At 42.0% G+C, this 18,048-nt stretch overlaps 1 protein-coding gene across 1 annotated transcript in view; it reads left to right on the plus strand.

The window, feature by feature from the left end:
• Positions 1-18,048, plus strand: part of lrrc9 (leucine rich repeat containing 9) — a 185,802-nt gene that overhangs the window by 58,748 nt on the left and 109,006 nt on the right. The window contains exons 11-14 of the mRNA XM_041214204.1: positions 9,909-10,041; positions 15,398-15,510; positions 17,761-17,771; positions 17,846-17,960. Coding sequence (XP_041070138.1) covers positions 9,909-10,041; positions 15,398-15,510; positions 17,761-17,771; positions 17,846-17,960 — 372 coding nt within the window. The remainder of the gene's footprint in view (positions 1-9,908; positions 10,042-15,397; positions 15,511-17,760; positions 17,772-17,845; positions 17,961-18,048) is intronic.

Raw genomic sequence — 18,048 nt, forward strand, 5'->3', positions numbered from 1 at the left:
AACTCCCATCCCCACTGACCACCTGACCCTCCACCCCACCAATCCTACCCACTTACCTTACAAATCTACCTTCTTAAGGGCTTCTGAAAGTGGCTGGACCTTTAAAGTTACCTGCTTTATGGCAGCCAGTGCTGTAAAAAAGGGGATGTGGCTGCCTTACCTCTGACTCTGCAGCCCTTGACTGAGGGCCACAGGAGTGCGCTGCCCTATACGGTTCTTGCCCGGCCTGAGTCAGAAGGCCCATGAGTAATGATCAACTGGAACTCCAGGTAGGAAACTAGGAACGGACTGGCAATCAGACTTTGCAGAAGTTCAGGCCCAATAATCTTGTTTAGCTGTTGGTGTTAATACATTATAGTTTTCTCGGGGATATATATATGTATTCTCTCATTTTGCAGTATCACTCTTTATAGGATTTGTAGATCAAGGAATTGATAGGTTTTGAGATGTATAAAATTAAGTTATAGCAAGGACTGATTATTTTCATGGTATTTGAAATGAGTGAATGTATATTATCAAAATTATGTATTCATAAATAATTTTCCAGAGCACCTACATTTATATTGTGTCGTACTATTTTCGTTTTTAAATTGTCTCTGCAACTTGAGAGATTGAGTAAAGTGGGCCTATTCCCTTGGAAATTTAGAAGGATGCGAGGTGCTCTCTTTGAAGCATTTAAGATTCTGAAAGGCTTGACAGAGTAGATGCTGGGAAAATGTTTCCCCTGGCTGCAGAGTCTAGAACTAGGGACCAAAGTATCAGGAAAAGGGGCAGCCATTTCAGACTGAGGAAAGGAGAAATTTCTTCTCTGAGGGCTGTGAATCTTTGGAATTCCCAGAGTGCTGGGTTGCTCAGCCATTTAGTATATATAAGGCTGAGATCGGTAGATTAACAGAGTTGAAGGGAAATCAGGCGTATGGGATTGTATGGGAAAGTGGCATTGAGTTTGAGGAGTAGCCTTGATATTAAATGGTGGCGAAGGCTTGAGGGGTTGCTTGTTCTACTTTTGCTCCTATTTCTTATGTTATTTTCCTTTGATTTCTAGTTTCACATTTCTTATCTAGAGTTTTCCAGTAATTAAAAAAGCTTTGGTTATTACTGGGTGGAGGAAGTAGAGTAGAAAGGTGTCATTTGCAAATTTACAATCAGTTAAAAATATAAAAAAAAGGACATTAATGTTAAAAGTGCTAACTAGATTAATTCAGTTGGTGTGCAGGTTTTTGTAGCTTCTTACTATAATAATTCACTTCAGTTATCTTTTTCATAAGTTCAAGCATTGGGAGGATGAGTAGGGATGCATTTCCACACCCAATATTTATGACGTGGCTTCTGTTCTTTCTCTGTCTCTCCATTGAAATGCCAACCTTGCCCTAATTTCCCTACCCCAACTTTATACATGGCTAAACTTTTGGTCTATTTCTATTTTCAATTTATTAGGCTCGATTCAACAGTTATGCATATAAATAGTTGTTTGGTAGTACAGAACTTGAGTATTGCTGAAAAAAGACGTTGAAGCTTTTCGTCTGCACTCCTCGGGACAATTCGCAAGAATACCAAATTTTAAAGGGAATAACAACTTATACTGCATGAGAAGAGAGTGCTGATTGGAAGGTGTTACCATAGAGAATGCACCAATTAACTGATAACTGACAGTTAACTGCCAAGCTTTGTTTAAATTCAAACCAGGCAGGTTGACTCAGATCAAGGCATTACCCCGGGGAATGAGCCAGGGAATGGCTGTCACCTATTTTGTTTAGTTGAAAAAGGCACAATGTGTACATGTTCTTTCTGTATACAAAGGACAAGGTCCTGTGTATTCATATATGTAGCTTCTAGCATGTGGAAGTGCGAGCCCAACTGATAATCTTAAATTGGTTGTCAGTGTAATTCTTAGCATACTCGGGATTGTTTAGGAAATGTTGTCCAATTGCGGAATCACATCTAATGTTGGACGTTATGTTTTGAGTTTTGCAAGCACGGCCTGTTTGGGTAAGGTCAGTACTTTGCCTGTTACGAACAGCCGAAGGAACATGTTGTTTAATATGATCACCAGTCTTTGGGATGTACGGTCTACACATCTAGCATCACACCAGCACTGAAATATATATACCACATTACTCATTTATGTGATAGGCAGAACATCTTTTTGATTTGACAGCAGCATTCTGTTAGTGATGAATACCACTCGTGTTGCTACTGCATAGTAGCAGTGTGAAATGACCAGCTTGATCTGTTGTCCAAATTTTTGAGATACTTTAAACTTCCAGGGTAATCTGAGGTAAACTGGGCACTTGTCAGGATCAAAAGTAGCAGATTTAGGCCCATTCTTGAATTTTTATTTGAGATAATTTTCAGTGCTAGATTATTAATTACATTCTAGAAAGGAGATGGTTGCATTATTGAAAAGGACTATTTCTTTCCATAAGCCTGATAACAAACTCAGTCATTACTATATACAAAGTGAATATGACCCAAAGATTTGTACACATCATCCTCAAAAATAGATGCTTTATCTATCAAGCTCCATCATGATACATTCATTGTCATTGTCAGTCCCCCGAAACAAGGATGACGTCTGCCAGGCTTTTTTGATTTATGTGTCCTCAGGTGACTCAGCAGGCCAAACTTGAAGCTGCAGATCTTTGGGCAGGGAGGACAAGATTTGTCTTGAGGAAGAGGGGACTTCAAGCCAGTGTTCTGCTTTCTCTCCTTCTATTTTTGTCGCTGCTCCGCAGCAGAGTTTATGTGGTCAGTTTCTGACTGTGTTGCAGCTTGTTCATGATGCACCACCACATGGCATGGTTTGTGGAAATTTGTCCCTATTTCAAGGAGGCCTTCAAAGTGTTTTTGAAATGTTTTTTCTGTCATCCTTGAGAGTTGTTCCAATTTTAAGTTGTGAAAAGAACTTCTGCTTCCGAAGCCAATTATTTGTCTTGCAGATGCACTTCCCAGACCAGCAGAGCTGATTTTGCATTATCATGGTTTCAGTGCTGGAAGAATTAGATTTGGTGAGGATGCTGGAGTTTGTTTGCCTGTTTTTCCAATTAACTTTGAGTATCCTGCAGAGACACTGCTGGTAGAAATTCTCCAGTGTCCGGAGGTGCCTTTGGTAGGTGACTCAAGTCTCACTGCCATATAGAAGGATGGTGACAACAACAGATTTGTAGACTAAAGTCTTTGTCCTGTTATGGAGATCTCTGTTGTTAAAGATTTGGTTGTGTAATTTTTAGAAGGCTGCACCGGCACAACTGATTTTGTGCTTGATTTGCTCTTTGATGTTATGTTTTGAGAAAGGTAGCTGTTGAATAGGAGAAGTGTTCAATGATTTCTAAACTCACCCCATCAATAACGATATCTGGAGATGTAGGAATTTGTCTGAGGTGGGGCTGGTGGAGGATTTTGCTCTTGCTGATGTTGAGTGAGAGACCCATCCTTAAATTGAAGAGGGTGGTTTGAATGTCATTTGCAGTGGAGCCACAACTGCACAGCCAACGGTACAGCTTCCACTTTCCCCAGTTCTGATGCCAGTGCCATTTCTCCCACGCTGATCTTTGAGCCACGCATTTAACTCTCTATTCTGATTTATCCTACACCAATTTTCTTATGGCTCAAGTAGGAATCCAGAGATTATTACCTTTGAGCTTCTACTTTTTAATTTAGCCCCTAGCTGCTCATACTCCCTCAGCAGAATCTCTTTCCTAGTTCTACCTAGGTCAGGATATGCTGGAGGGTCACCTTAGTCTTTGCTCTCAGCCTATTGAGGTTGAACAGCTTTCTGTTTTCCCAAAACTCAATCATGACCTCTTGTGGAAGTTGGTCATGAATGAAATCAATAACCCGGCTGAGGTAGATGGTGAAGAGAGAAATACAGTCATCTCTAGCACCCATCTGGATACAAGAGGGCTATCTGCAATCCATTGTGAAAAATGGTTGCTGTCCTACTGTCATGTAGTATTTGCAGGATAGTATGAAATTTTGTTGGACGCCCAAGTCTCTGGAGGCTTTTTCAAAGAGCTTCACAGTTGATGGAGTCAAAGACCTTTGTCAGATCATTGTTGCAGATACTTTTCTTGGATTTATCAAGTGATAAAGATCATTTTTGTGGTTCCCCAGGAAGGCCAGAAACCGTATTGGGTCTCTGGAAGTATGTCTTCACAGATGGATAGGAGGCAGTTCAAGAGGATTTGTGTGAGAATCTTCCCCACAGTGGACAGAGTTCCCACAAATCGATTTATCACCCTTCTTGAAAAGTGAAAGGATGACATTGCCAAAGTCATGAGGTAATACCTCTTCTTCCCATGTTTTTGTGGAAAGGTCTGAGAGTTTTAGTGAGAGTTCATGACCACCAGGTTAATAGACCTCTTCAGGAATGTTATTCAGACCACAAGTCTTATTGTTTTTCATCTGTTGGCTAGGTTTTTGTATCTCCAATCCGTGTCCAAAGTGCATTTGTGTGTTGGTAGATGAAACCCAAATTTGATCTCAAGGGATTGTTTTGATGCTTTTGGCTCATACAATAACTCCCAATTGAGAAGGTTCCAGTAGTGTTCCTTCCAATGGTCTTGGATAGCTGCATCATCTTTGAGAAGATTATTACCATCTTCAGCTCGGCGGGGGAGGGACCATTTGTTTTTGGTTTACAGATGATCTTGGTGGCCTGGAAGAAATTGCACGTGTCATGCAGATCTGCATAGCGTTGAATTTTAGTACTCTTCTCTATCCACCACTTACTCTTGATGACACTCATTATTCCCTGAGCTTCGGATTTGCCATTGGCCTGATAATGTCCCAGCAGTAGTAATGAAGACTTGTGCTCCAAAACTAGCCATGCCATTAGGCAACTGTTGCAGTGTAACTACAATACTGGCACCTGCATGACAATATGAAAAATTGCTGAGGTGTGTCCTGTGTGTGAAAAGCAGGACAATTCTAATCCAGCCAATTACCTCCCCATCAGATGGCTGCCAAAAGTCAGATGACCTGGCTTGTTATTCAAAAACTACCTCATTGTCTAACAGTGACAGGAGGGTACATCCCAGACAAAAAGATGTTAACTACACATATCCTGAGACCATCAAGCGACATTCCTGAATTGAATGGGCCTTTTTTGAAACAAAGAATGTGATTGTCTTAATCACCTCCTCAGGATGAGTTTCTTAAAATGATAAACCAGGATGTGGCTAATCAACCCAACACCACCATATTTGGAAAAGGAACTGCCATTGTGAGGAGTCACTTAATAAGACAGGCATGTTTGTCCCTTTGTAATCTTTAAAGTGCTGATTGCAGAAAATAAGAGTCTACAGCAGCAGAAAGGACAGTAACACATATACTTTAAAAGAACCAGCGACTATAACATCATAAGGTCTCCAAGCCTGTTCCTTTACAGGTCCATCAATATCGCAAACTGACCTCCTGGTAATGAGACTACAAGCAACTACCTTTATGACCTGCAGAAAGTCCATCCCTTCGAAAGAAACTTGAAACGACTTTGGCATATGACTTCAGCTGTTTAACTCACCTAGGCTAATTTAATACGCACAAATTTATTGTAGCGCCCAATCCGAATACTTACGTGCCTCGTCCACATTGTGACTTAATTTCAGGAGTGACCACAACCAAAGGAAGTGACTCTGGTGAAAGCGGAACTCAGGAATAACTGACCGTGATCCTCAGTGTTGACCAAGTGTGAATGTTCATCACATAGGTAGTGATGATGACTAGGTAGCCAATCACATAGTGAGTGGTCCGAAGACCTACCCTGAATTACATCATATGATTGTGATGCCATCTTTATTAATTAATTACATTAACATAGGAAAAGCCACTTCAGTTATCATATTTTTAATTAATATCATGCACCCACCACTCAAAGTAATGACCAGGGTAACTGCCAAAACCATTATGCTAGACTAACATGATCACCGCACATATATAAACAAATTATCCACCCTACCCGCCCACCAGGGATCAGGAGTTTGACTTCTCACTTTGGAGATGGACAATATCCTTCTCGTTGCACCTTCCCGTCCTTCATCTTGGGTCTTGCGATATCGAACCAGGTGAGCTCTGTTGAACGATTCTCTGGTTACTGGTCTCCAAATACTTGCAAAAGTTCCACGGTCAGAGAGATTGTCAGTCTCGAGATAAGTTGGGTGAAGGATTTGTATTTCTGGATCTTCCGGAATTGCATGAGGTTGTTGTTCAAATCGAGCCACTTTCCTCTTGCTCCCATGATGAATCCGAAGAAGTTAGCGTATGTGCCCACGGTCAGCTCTCTTATTTCGTCCTTTAGGTGTTGATATTTCCATTCCTTCTCTGCCCAAACTTTCTCCAACGAATGTTATTGTCTTCAAACCGCACTGTGACATCGACAACCGCTACTACTCCATCCTTGACGAGTACCAGGTCTGGCTTCCAGAGGGTCCTGTCTTTTCTGAAGAGTCTCGGTTCCAAGTAGGATGCCCAGCTGTACTTCGATATAAACTGTTGCAAGTGGTCCAGGATTTTATTATGTCTTCAGATCTGGGTGTTTTTAACGAATGGACAGTTACCGGAGATGTGAGCCAATGATTTGAAAGGGACCTCACGTCATCTGCAAGACTTGTTTGCATGGTGTCTTCCCCTGTTTATGATGGATCTTGCTGGGTAGAGATTACACCGTAATAAAATACTGTTAATGAGTCTGGATTGTTTGAGATTGAAACAAGTTCTGAGCCAGGAATTTGAAGTATAGTCATTGCCGTAGTACTTGATGCCCATTCCTTGGCATTGGAGTTCGGTCCACTTTAAATATTCAACCTCCCTCCAAGCTGCATATCTGTTGACAGGTTTTGATCTGGACGTTTGGGTAATATCCATTCATCCCAAATTGATGATTTCATCAATGCCATTTCCTTCATGCGTCCCTCTTGACCACCCTTGTCCTTGAGGGATTTTTTGATTTCCCTAAGCACTTTAAGATTCCTCGGGGAGTATATTGTCTCTTTGTTCTTGATACCACTGTATTCAAACAAGGCCTGAATCACCATGTCTGGTGAGCTCTCCAACACCTCTAACTTCCGGATAATGGCCGAAGGAATTTGGACTTCAAGTCTCGGCATGGCTAGACCACCATTGCAGTTACTGCTGTAGAGTATTCTATCCGTAGTGTGCGGTGGAAGATGGAGGATTTCTTTTGTTGTGTTTCTAATGGAGTGATTGAGTTTCACCAATGTGTCTTGTGATACCTCTGTGAGGACTAAATGAAAGTAGATTATTGGAATCATGTGGGTTTTAAGGATTTCAATCCTTTGGATAGGTCGAAGTGCTGCCTTCTTCAAACTAACAATCCATCCATCGATTTTGGACCCCCATTTCTCCTCAGTTACCCCTGCCCAGGGGTCGAATCTGGCTTCCAGATATTTCTCCGTCTCTCCTGGTGTTATATATGAGATTGGACCTTCTCTCAACTGCCAGTTCACCATACTATTGTACAGGAATGTCATTCTCTTGTGGATGAAGTGGAAGCCCTTGGACTTCCCGGCATTCATCTCCAACCCTGTGCTCTGGCAGAAGTCCTGTACGATGGCTAAGTTCTTGGTCATGCCTGCATGGGAGTCACTGAGCAAAGCAATGTTGTCAGCGAACGCCAGAGCTGAGCAACTAATCTGCGTTCCCCGGAAGGGCAAGTGGATGCCCAATTGTGCCTCCTGTAGGGAATAGATCAGAGGGTCCATCGCAATGTTAAACAGGTTTGGTGACAATGGGTCACCTTGCTTGACCCCTCTCATGATATTGATAGGTTCAGTTTGCCTATCTTTACATTCGATAAATGTGCTAGTTTCCGAGTATAGATCTGTGATTGTTATGAATCTTTTTGGCAGCCCATTTCTTGGAAGTGCCTTGATGAACGTTTTATGCCCTATGGAAGCGAACGCCTTAGCCAAATCCACAAAGGTAACTGCCAGCTCTTTCCTGTTGCATTTGGCCATGAGGAGGCACAACTGACGCTGCGGATGGCAAGAACACCAAATCACACAGGTCAAGTAACTACTATCCAGACGGACTCACTGGCGAGGCCGCCACCGTCAGGGTCATAGTTTCAGGAGTGAAGATGACCTCTTCATTAGACCTGCAAAGTGTATTTTCCAGAACAAGACAGTCACGTGAATTATGGACTATTCTTTCAGTTTAAAACTGCTAAAAGTGCACTATTCTCTTCAACTGTACTTTCCTTGAGTATGTTTGTGTGAGTGAGTGCTGTAGTGTTAGATTTTGGGGTGAGCGCGCAAATAAACAATACTCTTTCTTGATTTTGCTCACAAAAGCAATGCTGCTGGTTATTCAAATTGTCCATACACTCAGGGGTTAAAAAGCACTCTCACTTCTTCCTGTCAAAAGCTTACTGATTATGGACAGTTCGGAAGGAACCAGAAATTTCAGCAGCTCTTTCCCACCCTGTCTGTAACACATATAAATACTGTGGCTACAAGAGCAGTTCAGAGGCATGGAATTCTGTGATGAGTAACTCACCTTTTGACTCCCCAAAGCCTGTCCACCATCGACAATGCAGAAGTCAGAAGCGTGAGGGAATAGTCTCCTGAATGATCTAGGACAAAGCTGCTTAACTGGCACCCCATCCATCACCTTCAAGATTCACTTCCTCCACCACTGACGCACAGTGGCAGTGGTGTGTATCATCTACAAGATGCATTGCAGCAACTCATCAAGGCTTCTTCAACAACTCCCAAGTCTACTACCTAGAAGGGCAAGGGCATCAGAGGGTTTGGGTAGACCATCACCTGCAAGTTCCCCTCCAAACCACACACAATCCTGGCTTGGAACTGTATTGTCATTCCTCCATGGTTGCTGCACCAGACACCTGAAACTTTCTTCCTAACAGTACTGTGTGTGTATCTACACCAGGTGGACTGCAATGGTTCAAGAAGGCGGCTCACCATCACCTTTTCAAGAGCAATCAGGGATGGGTAATAAAATGTTGATCTTGTCAACGACGCTCACATCTCATGAAAGAATTAAAAAAAACTTGCCCATTAGCAACAGTAATTTTGGAGGCATGGGCCCTGCCTGTGGCCCAATGGAGACCCGTGAGTGGGCAATTATTGCCCAGTTGAGGACCTTTTCATGCCACCGCTCCAATTCAATGGGCAATGGATGCAGTCTTCCCCCAATGCGGGTTGCTGATGAGTAACGGTTGGGGGGTGGAGTTAATGCATCTTTCCCATGCCCCCTGTGCCAATGGGAGCCCCCCTATAGTTTTGCCCCCTTGCTGGGTCTTGTCAAACTGGCCCTGACAAGATCATGGACTTAACCTGAGTTTAGTAGCATCCATGTTTCCTCTTCCTCCTGGGCCTCCTGCAATACTGGCATTTGGCCACTGATCCTGATTGCTGGCCTCCAATTGGTTGGTAGGTTTATAAGGTGGGACTTCAACTTGGAGACAGATGGATGCCCCAGCTCATAGTAATTAAAGGGCCGTCATCCAAAAAACTAAAGCAGGACAAGCCAGCCAAGCAGAGGCGGGCTGTCCTCAACAATTATCCTGTGGTCGGGGGAGCTTGCCCTCAGCATTTAATTTAGCCCTGTGTTTTGCAGTTTATGATCTGTACTTTTCCAGGTTTTTCTTAGCACTCCTAATTATTTTCAGTCTGCTAAAGCAACTGCTAATCATAGAAAATATCATATACTGTTAAAGCAGTTGGCTGTTTTTGAATGGAATACAAAAGTGATATCACTTGCATTTTTTACTTATTAATATTTCGCCTGCTTCCTTCAAATGTGTACAAATCAGATTTTATGCAGAAATCAAAGTATAAAGAACAGTCCAGCATTAAAACTAAACATGAACTATTGGTGTTCCACACAATAAATGTAACTGATTCATATATTTTTGTTCATCTTCACAGGCTCTAGGTCGTGATGAGGCAGTCCCTCTCTGTAATAGTATGAGCTTATGTGAACAACCCAGAATTGAATACTTGCTGGGACAAGCTAAAGCCCAGAATGGAAATTTTATTGATCCAGTACCTTTCAGATATGGTAAAAGAGGTTTTTGTATTAACTGATTTTTTTTTCTCTTGGTTATGATTGTATTATTCCATAAGAATTGAGTTGTCATAACTTATATTTTTGAATAATACAGTAAAGGATAATATACCAGGATGGAGTCTAACATAAAATAGAACAGCACAAGAAGAGGTCATTCAACCTGTCGGATTTGCACCACTCCTCCTTTCCAAGAGAACCCCCTTTAAATAGCTACATTGTAAGACATACAACATTCAATGATGAACCATGAAACTCTTTTTGGGCTGCACTGATCTGTCTAGACAGAGGAATTGTTGCATGCTCATTTGAGAGCCCTTACTGAAGTATAGCTCCTGTGAGGAGTCATCAGCTTGTAGGTGAGAGGATATCTCTTGTTCTCCAGAAGCCATTCTGTAACCCACTAAGCTGAGGCAAGTAACATTTGCACCACAGAAGTGCCAGGCAATGATCATCTCCAACAAGAGTGAACCTAACCTTCTCTCATTGACATTCAAAGGGAGTACCATCGCACAATCTCCCACTATCAGCATCCTGGGGGTTACCATTGACCAAAAACGGAACTGAATCAGCCACATAAATATTGTGGCTACAAAAGCAGGTCAAAGGCTGGGAATTCTGGGGCAAGTAACTCACTTCTTTTCCCCCCCAAAGTCTGTCCACTATCTCCAAGGCACAAGTCAGGTATGTGATGGAATACTTTCCACTTGCCTGGATGAGTGTGACATCAACAACACTCAAGAAGCTCGACACCTACCAGGACAAAGCAGTCCGCTTTGCTGGGATTCTATTCACCACCTTAAACAGTCACACCTGCCACCACAGGCGCACAGTGGCAGCAGTGTGTGCCATATACATGACTCACTGCAGCAACTTGCCAACCCTCCTGCAACAGCACCTTCCAAACCCATGACCACTACCATCTAGAGGGACAGCAGCAGATGTATCAGAACACCACCACCTTCAGGTTCCCCTCCAAGTCACACACCATCCTGGCCTGCATGACCTGTGATCACAAACAACAAATTTCACATTGAGCAATGTACTCCCTTTTCAAAAACAATGCTTCATCAGTGTGAACTCGCAGACCCACATGAATGCACGATGATGCCCTGCACCTGCTAGAACCCAGATATCTTGCAAATCCAGTGATCTTTCTTCATGCCTATTTGCCTGTATGAAGAAACTGATAAACTGTTGGAAAACAATGCAATAATGACCTGCCATATCGATGTGTGTTCATGGTGATGTCCCCAAAGCAGATTGGAAGACAATAGAGGCATTAACATTTAGAGCCTTGGTAACTTCCACTGCCACAGGCATTCCCTGGTGTTGGGTTCCAATTCTCGCTGCAATAGGTGGCACAGTATGTGACTGTCTCCCTGTTGAAAAGCAGCTGCCTTGAACATTTATTCTGTGAGGTTCGGCTCTGGTGGTCAGTTCTTGATGACACACATGGTGCAAGGCTTCCTGCCTTCTTGCTTTCTTCTCCCTCCTCTTGCAGCCTATGTAGATGTTCACTGCCTTCCTTGCCATTGCTGCTATTCCTCTCTTGCATTTAGGAGCATCAAGGGTAAGACCAGCAGCAAGCTCAAGTTTAGCTACTCTGAACAGGAAAAAATGGTGAAATAGTTGTAGTGTCCCATAAATAGTCTCTTGCAGAGTATTAGCAGCCAAACAGAATACAAAACAGCCAGCAACTTAACCCTAAAGCATCCTGGCAGCCTTGAATGACTAATCAGAGAATTACCTTAACGGAGGTGAAGATCCCTATTAATACCACAGGATCACAGAATCATACAGTGCAGAAGAGGTCCTTCGGCCAATCTGCACTGACACGTGAGAAACACCTGACCTACCTACCTGATCCCATTTACCAGCACTTGGCCCATACTCTTGAATGTTATGACGTGACAAGTGCTCATCCAGGTATTTTTTAAAGGATGTGAGGCAACCTGCCTCCACCACCCTCCCAGGCAGCGCGTTCCATACCATCACCACCCTCTGGGTAAAAAAGTTTTTCCTCACGTCTCCCCTAAACCTCCTGTCCCTCACCTTGAATTTATGTCCCCTTGTGACTGACCGTTCAACTAAGGGGAACAGCTGCTCCCTATCCACCCTGTCCATGCCCGTCATAATCTTGTACACTTTGATCAGGTCGCCCCTCAGGCTTCTCTGCTCCAACGAAAACAACCCAAGTCTATCCAACCTCTCTTCATAACTTAAATGTTTCATCCCAGGCAACATCCTGGTGAATCTCCTCTGCACCCCCTCCTGTGCAATCACATCCTTCCTATAATGTGGCAACCAGAACTGCACACAGTACTCCAGCTGTGGCCTTACCAAGATTCTATTCAATTCCAACATGACCTCCCTACTTTTGTAATCTGTGCCTCGATTGATAAAGGCAAGTGAAATAGTTGTAGTGTCCCATAAATAGTCTCTTGCAGAGTATTAGCAGCCAAACAGAATACAAAACAGCCAGCAACTTAACCCTAAAGCATCCTGGCAGCCTTGAATGACTGATGCCTTTTTCACCACCCCACTAACATGCCCCTCCACCTTCAGAGATCTATGGACTCACACGCCAAGGTCCCTTTGTTCCTCACGACTTCCTAGTGCCATGCTGTTCATTGAATACTTCCTTGTCAAATTACTCCTTCCAAAGTGTATCACCTCACACTTTTCAGGTTAAATTCCGTCTGCCACTTATCTGCCCATTTGACCATCCCGTCTATATCTTCCTGTAGCCCAAGACACTCAACCTCACTGATAACCACCCGGCCAATCTTGTGTCATCCGCAAACTTCCTGATCCTCCCCCCCACATAGTCATCTATGTCGTTTATGTAAATGACAAATAATAGAGCACCCAGCACAGATCCCTGATGTATGCCACTGGGCGCTGGCTTCCAGTCACTAAAACATCCTTGTCATCACCCTCTGTCTCCTACAACTAAGCCAATTTTGAGTCCACCTCATCCAATTACCTTGAATCCCATGTGCATTTGCCTTCTTTATAAGTCTCCCATGTGGGACTTTGTCAAAGGCTTTGCTGAAATCCATATAAACTACATCAACTGCACTACCCTCATCTGCACACCTGGTCACCTCAAAAAATTCAATCACATTTGTTCGGCATGACCTCCCTCTGACAAAGCTATGTTGACTATCCCTGATCAAACCTTGTCTCTCCAAGTGGAGATAGATACTCTCCTTCAGAATTTTCTCCAATAGTTTCCCTACCACTGATGTGAGACCCACTTCTGAAAGCCGCTGCCTGACTGTTTCTAATCATCTTAGCACGTCATGGTAAAAAGATGGCATTTGAGGCTCACATATGCATCATTTCATGACAGACAATGATTCAGGGGCAGGATCCTGGTTATAATATTTAAATAATGCATGCATCTACTGAATACAGCTGTCAGAATCACTAATCAAGCACCTGGAGAAATATGGCATCGCTCACTTCTCCGGTGCATTGCTTTACATTCCTGAACACATCGAAATTTCTAACTCTAAATCTTTTATTTAGAATTTTAAAACAAGAAACAGCCAAAATATCACCTGAGCTACTAAATTCATATTGGACACCATACCTCAGGAAGGATATATTGACTTTTAGTATTACTGAAAAAGGAAACATACTGTCAAAGTTTTTCGACTTGCACTCATCAGGACACAATCACAAGAATACCAAATCTCAAAAGGAATATTAATATGTACTGCATAAGAAGAGGGTGCTGATTGGTTGGCAAGTGGCAAATTTAAACCAGGCAATTCAACTCTGATTGCTGTAACACAAGTTTTTGTCCTCATAATTTGACCCTCTAATCCTTGGAATCACACTGGTCAGTTGTCATCTCAAAAGTCGTTCCCTGGTTCATTCCCCATGGCATTGCCTTGACCAATAAGAGTTGACACGCCTGGTTTGAATTTAAACAAAAGCTTGGAGGTTAATTGTTCCCTGATGCATTCTTCATGGCAGTGCCTCTACCAATCGAGTCCACTTGCCAACCAATCAGCACCCTCTTCTCTTGCAGTATAAATTGCTTTTCCCTTTGAGATTTGGTATTCTTGCAATTCTGCCCTGATGAGTGCAAGATAAAAAGCTTCGACAGCATGTCTTTTATTCAGCAATACTCAAGTTCTGTACTACCAAATGACTATATTGATCTTTGAAGGATGATTCATCAGTATGATTCCTAGGATTAGAGGGTTGAATTATGAGGACACGTTGCATAAACTTCACTTCTATTACCTTGAGTATAAGAGGTGGATCTGATCGAGATGTTTAACATGTTAAAAGGATTTCACAGGGTAGATGCAGAGAAACTATTTTCTTTGAGGAATTAAAAACAAGTGGGCACAACCTTGAACTTAGAGCTAGACCATTCAGGAGTAAAATCATAAGACAGCTTTTCACACAAAGGGCAGTAGACAACTGGAACTCATGCCCTAAAAAGGCTAGGAATGATGGGACAATTGGAGCTTTCAAATGGAGATGGTGGCATAGTGGTATTGCCACTAAACTAGTATACCAGAGACCCAGAGTAAACCAGCTTATATTTCACCCCTCTCCTTGGATTCACCCAGTTCTGTTGAAGGGTCATGAGGACTCGAAACGTCAACTCTTTTCTTCTCCGCCAATGCTGCCAGACCTGCTGAGTTTTTCCAGGTAATTCTGTTTTTGTTTTGGATTTCCAGCATCCGCAGTTTTTTGTTTTTAACCCAGAGTAATGCTCTGGAACCCAGGCTTGAATCTCATTATGACAGATGGTGAAATTTGAATGCAATAAAAATCTGGAATTAAAGGTCTGATGATGACCATGAAACCGTTGCCAATTGTCATAAAATCCCATCTGACTCACTAATATTCTTTAGGGAAGGAAATCTGCCATCCTTACCTGGTCTGGCCTACATGTGATTCCAGACCCACAGCCTTGTGGTTGACTCTGAATGAGGGTAATTAGGGATGGGCAATAAGTGCTGGCCTAGCCAGTGACTCCCACATCCCATGAACAAATTCTTAAAAATATACTTGATAGGTAAATAGTACAGTTAGATTGATATTCTGTCATCTACAGAGGCAAGGGATTGATTTATTTCTTGCTTTCTATCTGTGATTCTTTACCTCCATTAGGACATGGCACAGATTGCTTGTTGTCTATGACAATGCAAATTATATATGGTCTGTTGGAAGAAATTGGAGGGATGTGCCAGGCTGATATTTTTCATGTTCCACATTAATACAATTTTATATACATACCTTCCATATCAAATGTGAATGAATTTAAAACATTCAATTTCACAAAATATTGAAACAAATCATTCGACTTTGCTTTTAGGTCAGCTCATTATTGCCAAAGTCTTCCTTGGTCACAGTGTTCAGGCCATTGATTCAGAGTCAGTTGAACAGACGAAGTACCCAAATGCAGATTCTGTCTATAGACCTCGAAAAGTGGACACCAGATGTGCAAATGATACAGGTAACCAAGTGCATAATACATTGGTATTGCTTTTCAAAAATAGTAATCATCTTTGAGGAATTCTATGGCGGGGAAAAGCAAAATAAAAAGAAAGAAACAAGAGTCTGGAATAACCCTTTACACTTATTGTTAAATTCAAGATTTTAGTAAGGTGAATCCAAACTTCAGCAGGAATCTGGACACCCCATTAGGAAGTCTAGACTGTGCCCAATATATATCTAAAGTAAACCAAATTCCTATCCACCAAATGCATTGCATATGTTCTATTTACCACTCCATGATGGGTCTTGAGAATGTGGTAAGTATGTTAAAGCAAAGCTCCTCCAAAACAGTTCAGTATGCTGATTGTTCATTTGATGATGCTTCTTGTGGCATCATGGTTGTCACTGCAGCTCCGCAACTGGTTTCTAACTGGAAATATGAGCCAAAAAAGCAATAACCCTTGTCAAACTTGAGGTCTATAAAGGCAGCAAAGAGGACTGGCACTGAATGAAAGAGCAGACCTGGACCAAAATGATGTGCCTGTGACAAGCCAGTTGTACTTTGAGGGAGTGTATTAATAAATATCCCAGGCTTGTTATAGGGAGCATGCAAGGCAATGTGTTGTTCAGTCAATGCAACCTGCACCATTGGAAAGCCTCCCATGCAGGTGAAACCTAATGCAATTTCATTCAGATGTGGCTCAATTGGTAGTACTTTTGTTTCAAGTAACCAGGTTTAGGCCCCACTCCAGAGACTGGAGCACCAAAAATCTAGACTGGCGATCCAGTTTTACTGAGGGAGTGCTGCATTGTCAAAGTGCCATCTTTCAGAGGAGATGTTAAATCAAGGCCTGGTCTGCTTTCTAAGGTGGACACAACAAGTCCTCTGGTACTATTTTGATGAAGAGCCAGGAGTTTTCTCTTGGTCAATATTTATCTCTCAATCAACATCAGAGAAACTGATTATCTGGTTATTATTATCACATTACTGTTTGTGGGGGTTTGCTGTATGCAAATTGGCTGCCATATTTCCTACATTACAATTGTCACTACACTTCAGAAGTAACTTCATAGCTCTAAAGCGCTTTTGGACATTCTGAAGATGTGTGAAGCACTATGAGAATGTAAGTATTATTTCTTCACTATCAATAGGGTAAGAGATATAAGTGTTTGTACTGTAGAGAGCCCTGGTGACCTTCTTGCACTGTGAACTGAGATGTTGCTGTTGAGGTCTGCAAAGAGCTTGTAATATAAAAGTTAAGTACATAGTGACCTTGATAGCCAAAGGCAGTATTGCTGAGCCATGAGTTTAGGCTTTAGTGAGGCTGACATAGATGATTATTGCTCAATACAGCTTGCTTGCTAAAACAAAGGAACCCTTGCATACTGCTGCTCAGTTGAAGTAGGATGAATGCTCCCAGAAGACTGGATATGACCTTCTGCGAAATGGTCGTCTTTTCCTTCTCCCTCTTCTAGAAACTTTCCAGTCCTTAGTGTCTTCCTTATTGTTGCCATTCACCTTTCATTCCAAAAGGCTGCTTGTCAGTCCACCATGTCTGCAGCAAGACAGCTTGAGGCCACGAGCAACAACAATGCAAAAGTAGCATGACGTCTCTCTGCAGACAAAGTGTATTTTCAAGAGTGTTAGAATTAAGCAAAAAACACTTAAGTCAAACAGTAGTCAGAAATACAAAGTGCTAGGTTGTGCTGAGTGAGGTCAACATGTGATGTTTGAAGTACTGAGATGATCCAAATTGGAAAACAAGTCCTGCAGGAAGCACAGGATCCTTATCTGCATTCATTATTTTTAACTGTGAATGCTGCCAATCTGCACTTCTGACGCATGCATTAATTACCTCCTCTACTAATATGGTAGGTGGTAGACTACCAGCTGGAATTGTGCATGTGCTTCCTGCTTGCCATTTTAAATAGGCTATACAGTACTTATAAAATTGGTGCTACATAGCTTAATCCCTGGGCTAGTGAGTGCCTATATATGCAGGGCTTCAGAAAGATCAAATGCGTAGTCAAAAAGATCAAATTAAAACTAAACATAATCGCAGATTGTAGAATATAATACTCAATGAATTGTTATTGGACTTTAAAAGATAGTCAATTTCTTTACAGCTTACAAGCTTATCCCGCATATTTCTCACATACCATGTAATGCACATATGACTAGTATTGGGGAGTTGCCCTTTGGCTAGGTTTCTGTCTCTATATTTACAATGTATTTATAAGTATTTAATGCAGTACTTCCAAAAAATGTAAATGTTTAATTTTTATTTTTTTTCCTTTGTTTGCTATACCTGCAAGGATTCTCAAGTTCCATAAAACTACATGGCTGCTGTGATTGCAGTCTGCGTCAATATGAGTGGTTTGTGTTTGACCATGATCTTGTCGTGCCTGAATATTTTATTGACTTTGAATACATAACACAGGTATGGATAATAATTTTAGCAAACTGCGGTTCATTTAGTCATGGAATATTTTAAAATGCTGATCATTTCTATTTAATTGTTGAACCTT

The sequence above is a fragment of the Carcharodon carcharias genome, chromosome 20 (genome assembly GCF_017639515.1).
Source record: "Carcharodon carcharias isolate sCarCar2 chromosome 20, sCarCar2.pri, whole genome shotgun sequence".
Taxonomy (NCBI): Eukaryota; Metazoa; Chordata; class Chondrichthyes; order Lamniformes; family Lamnidae; genus Carcharodon; species Carcharodon carcharias.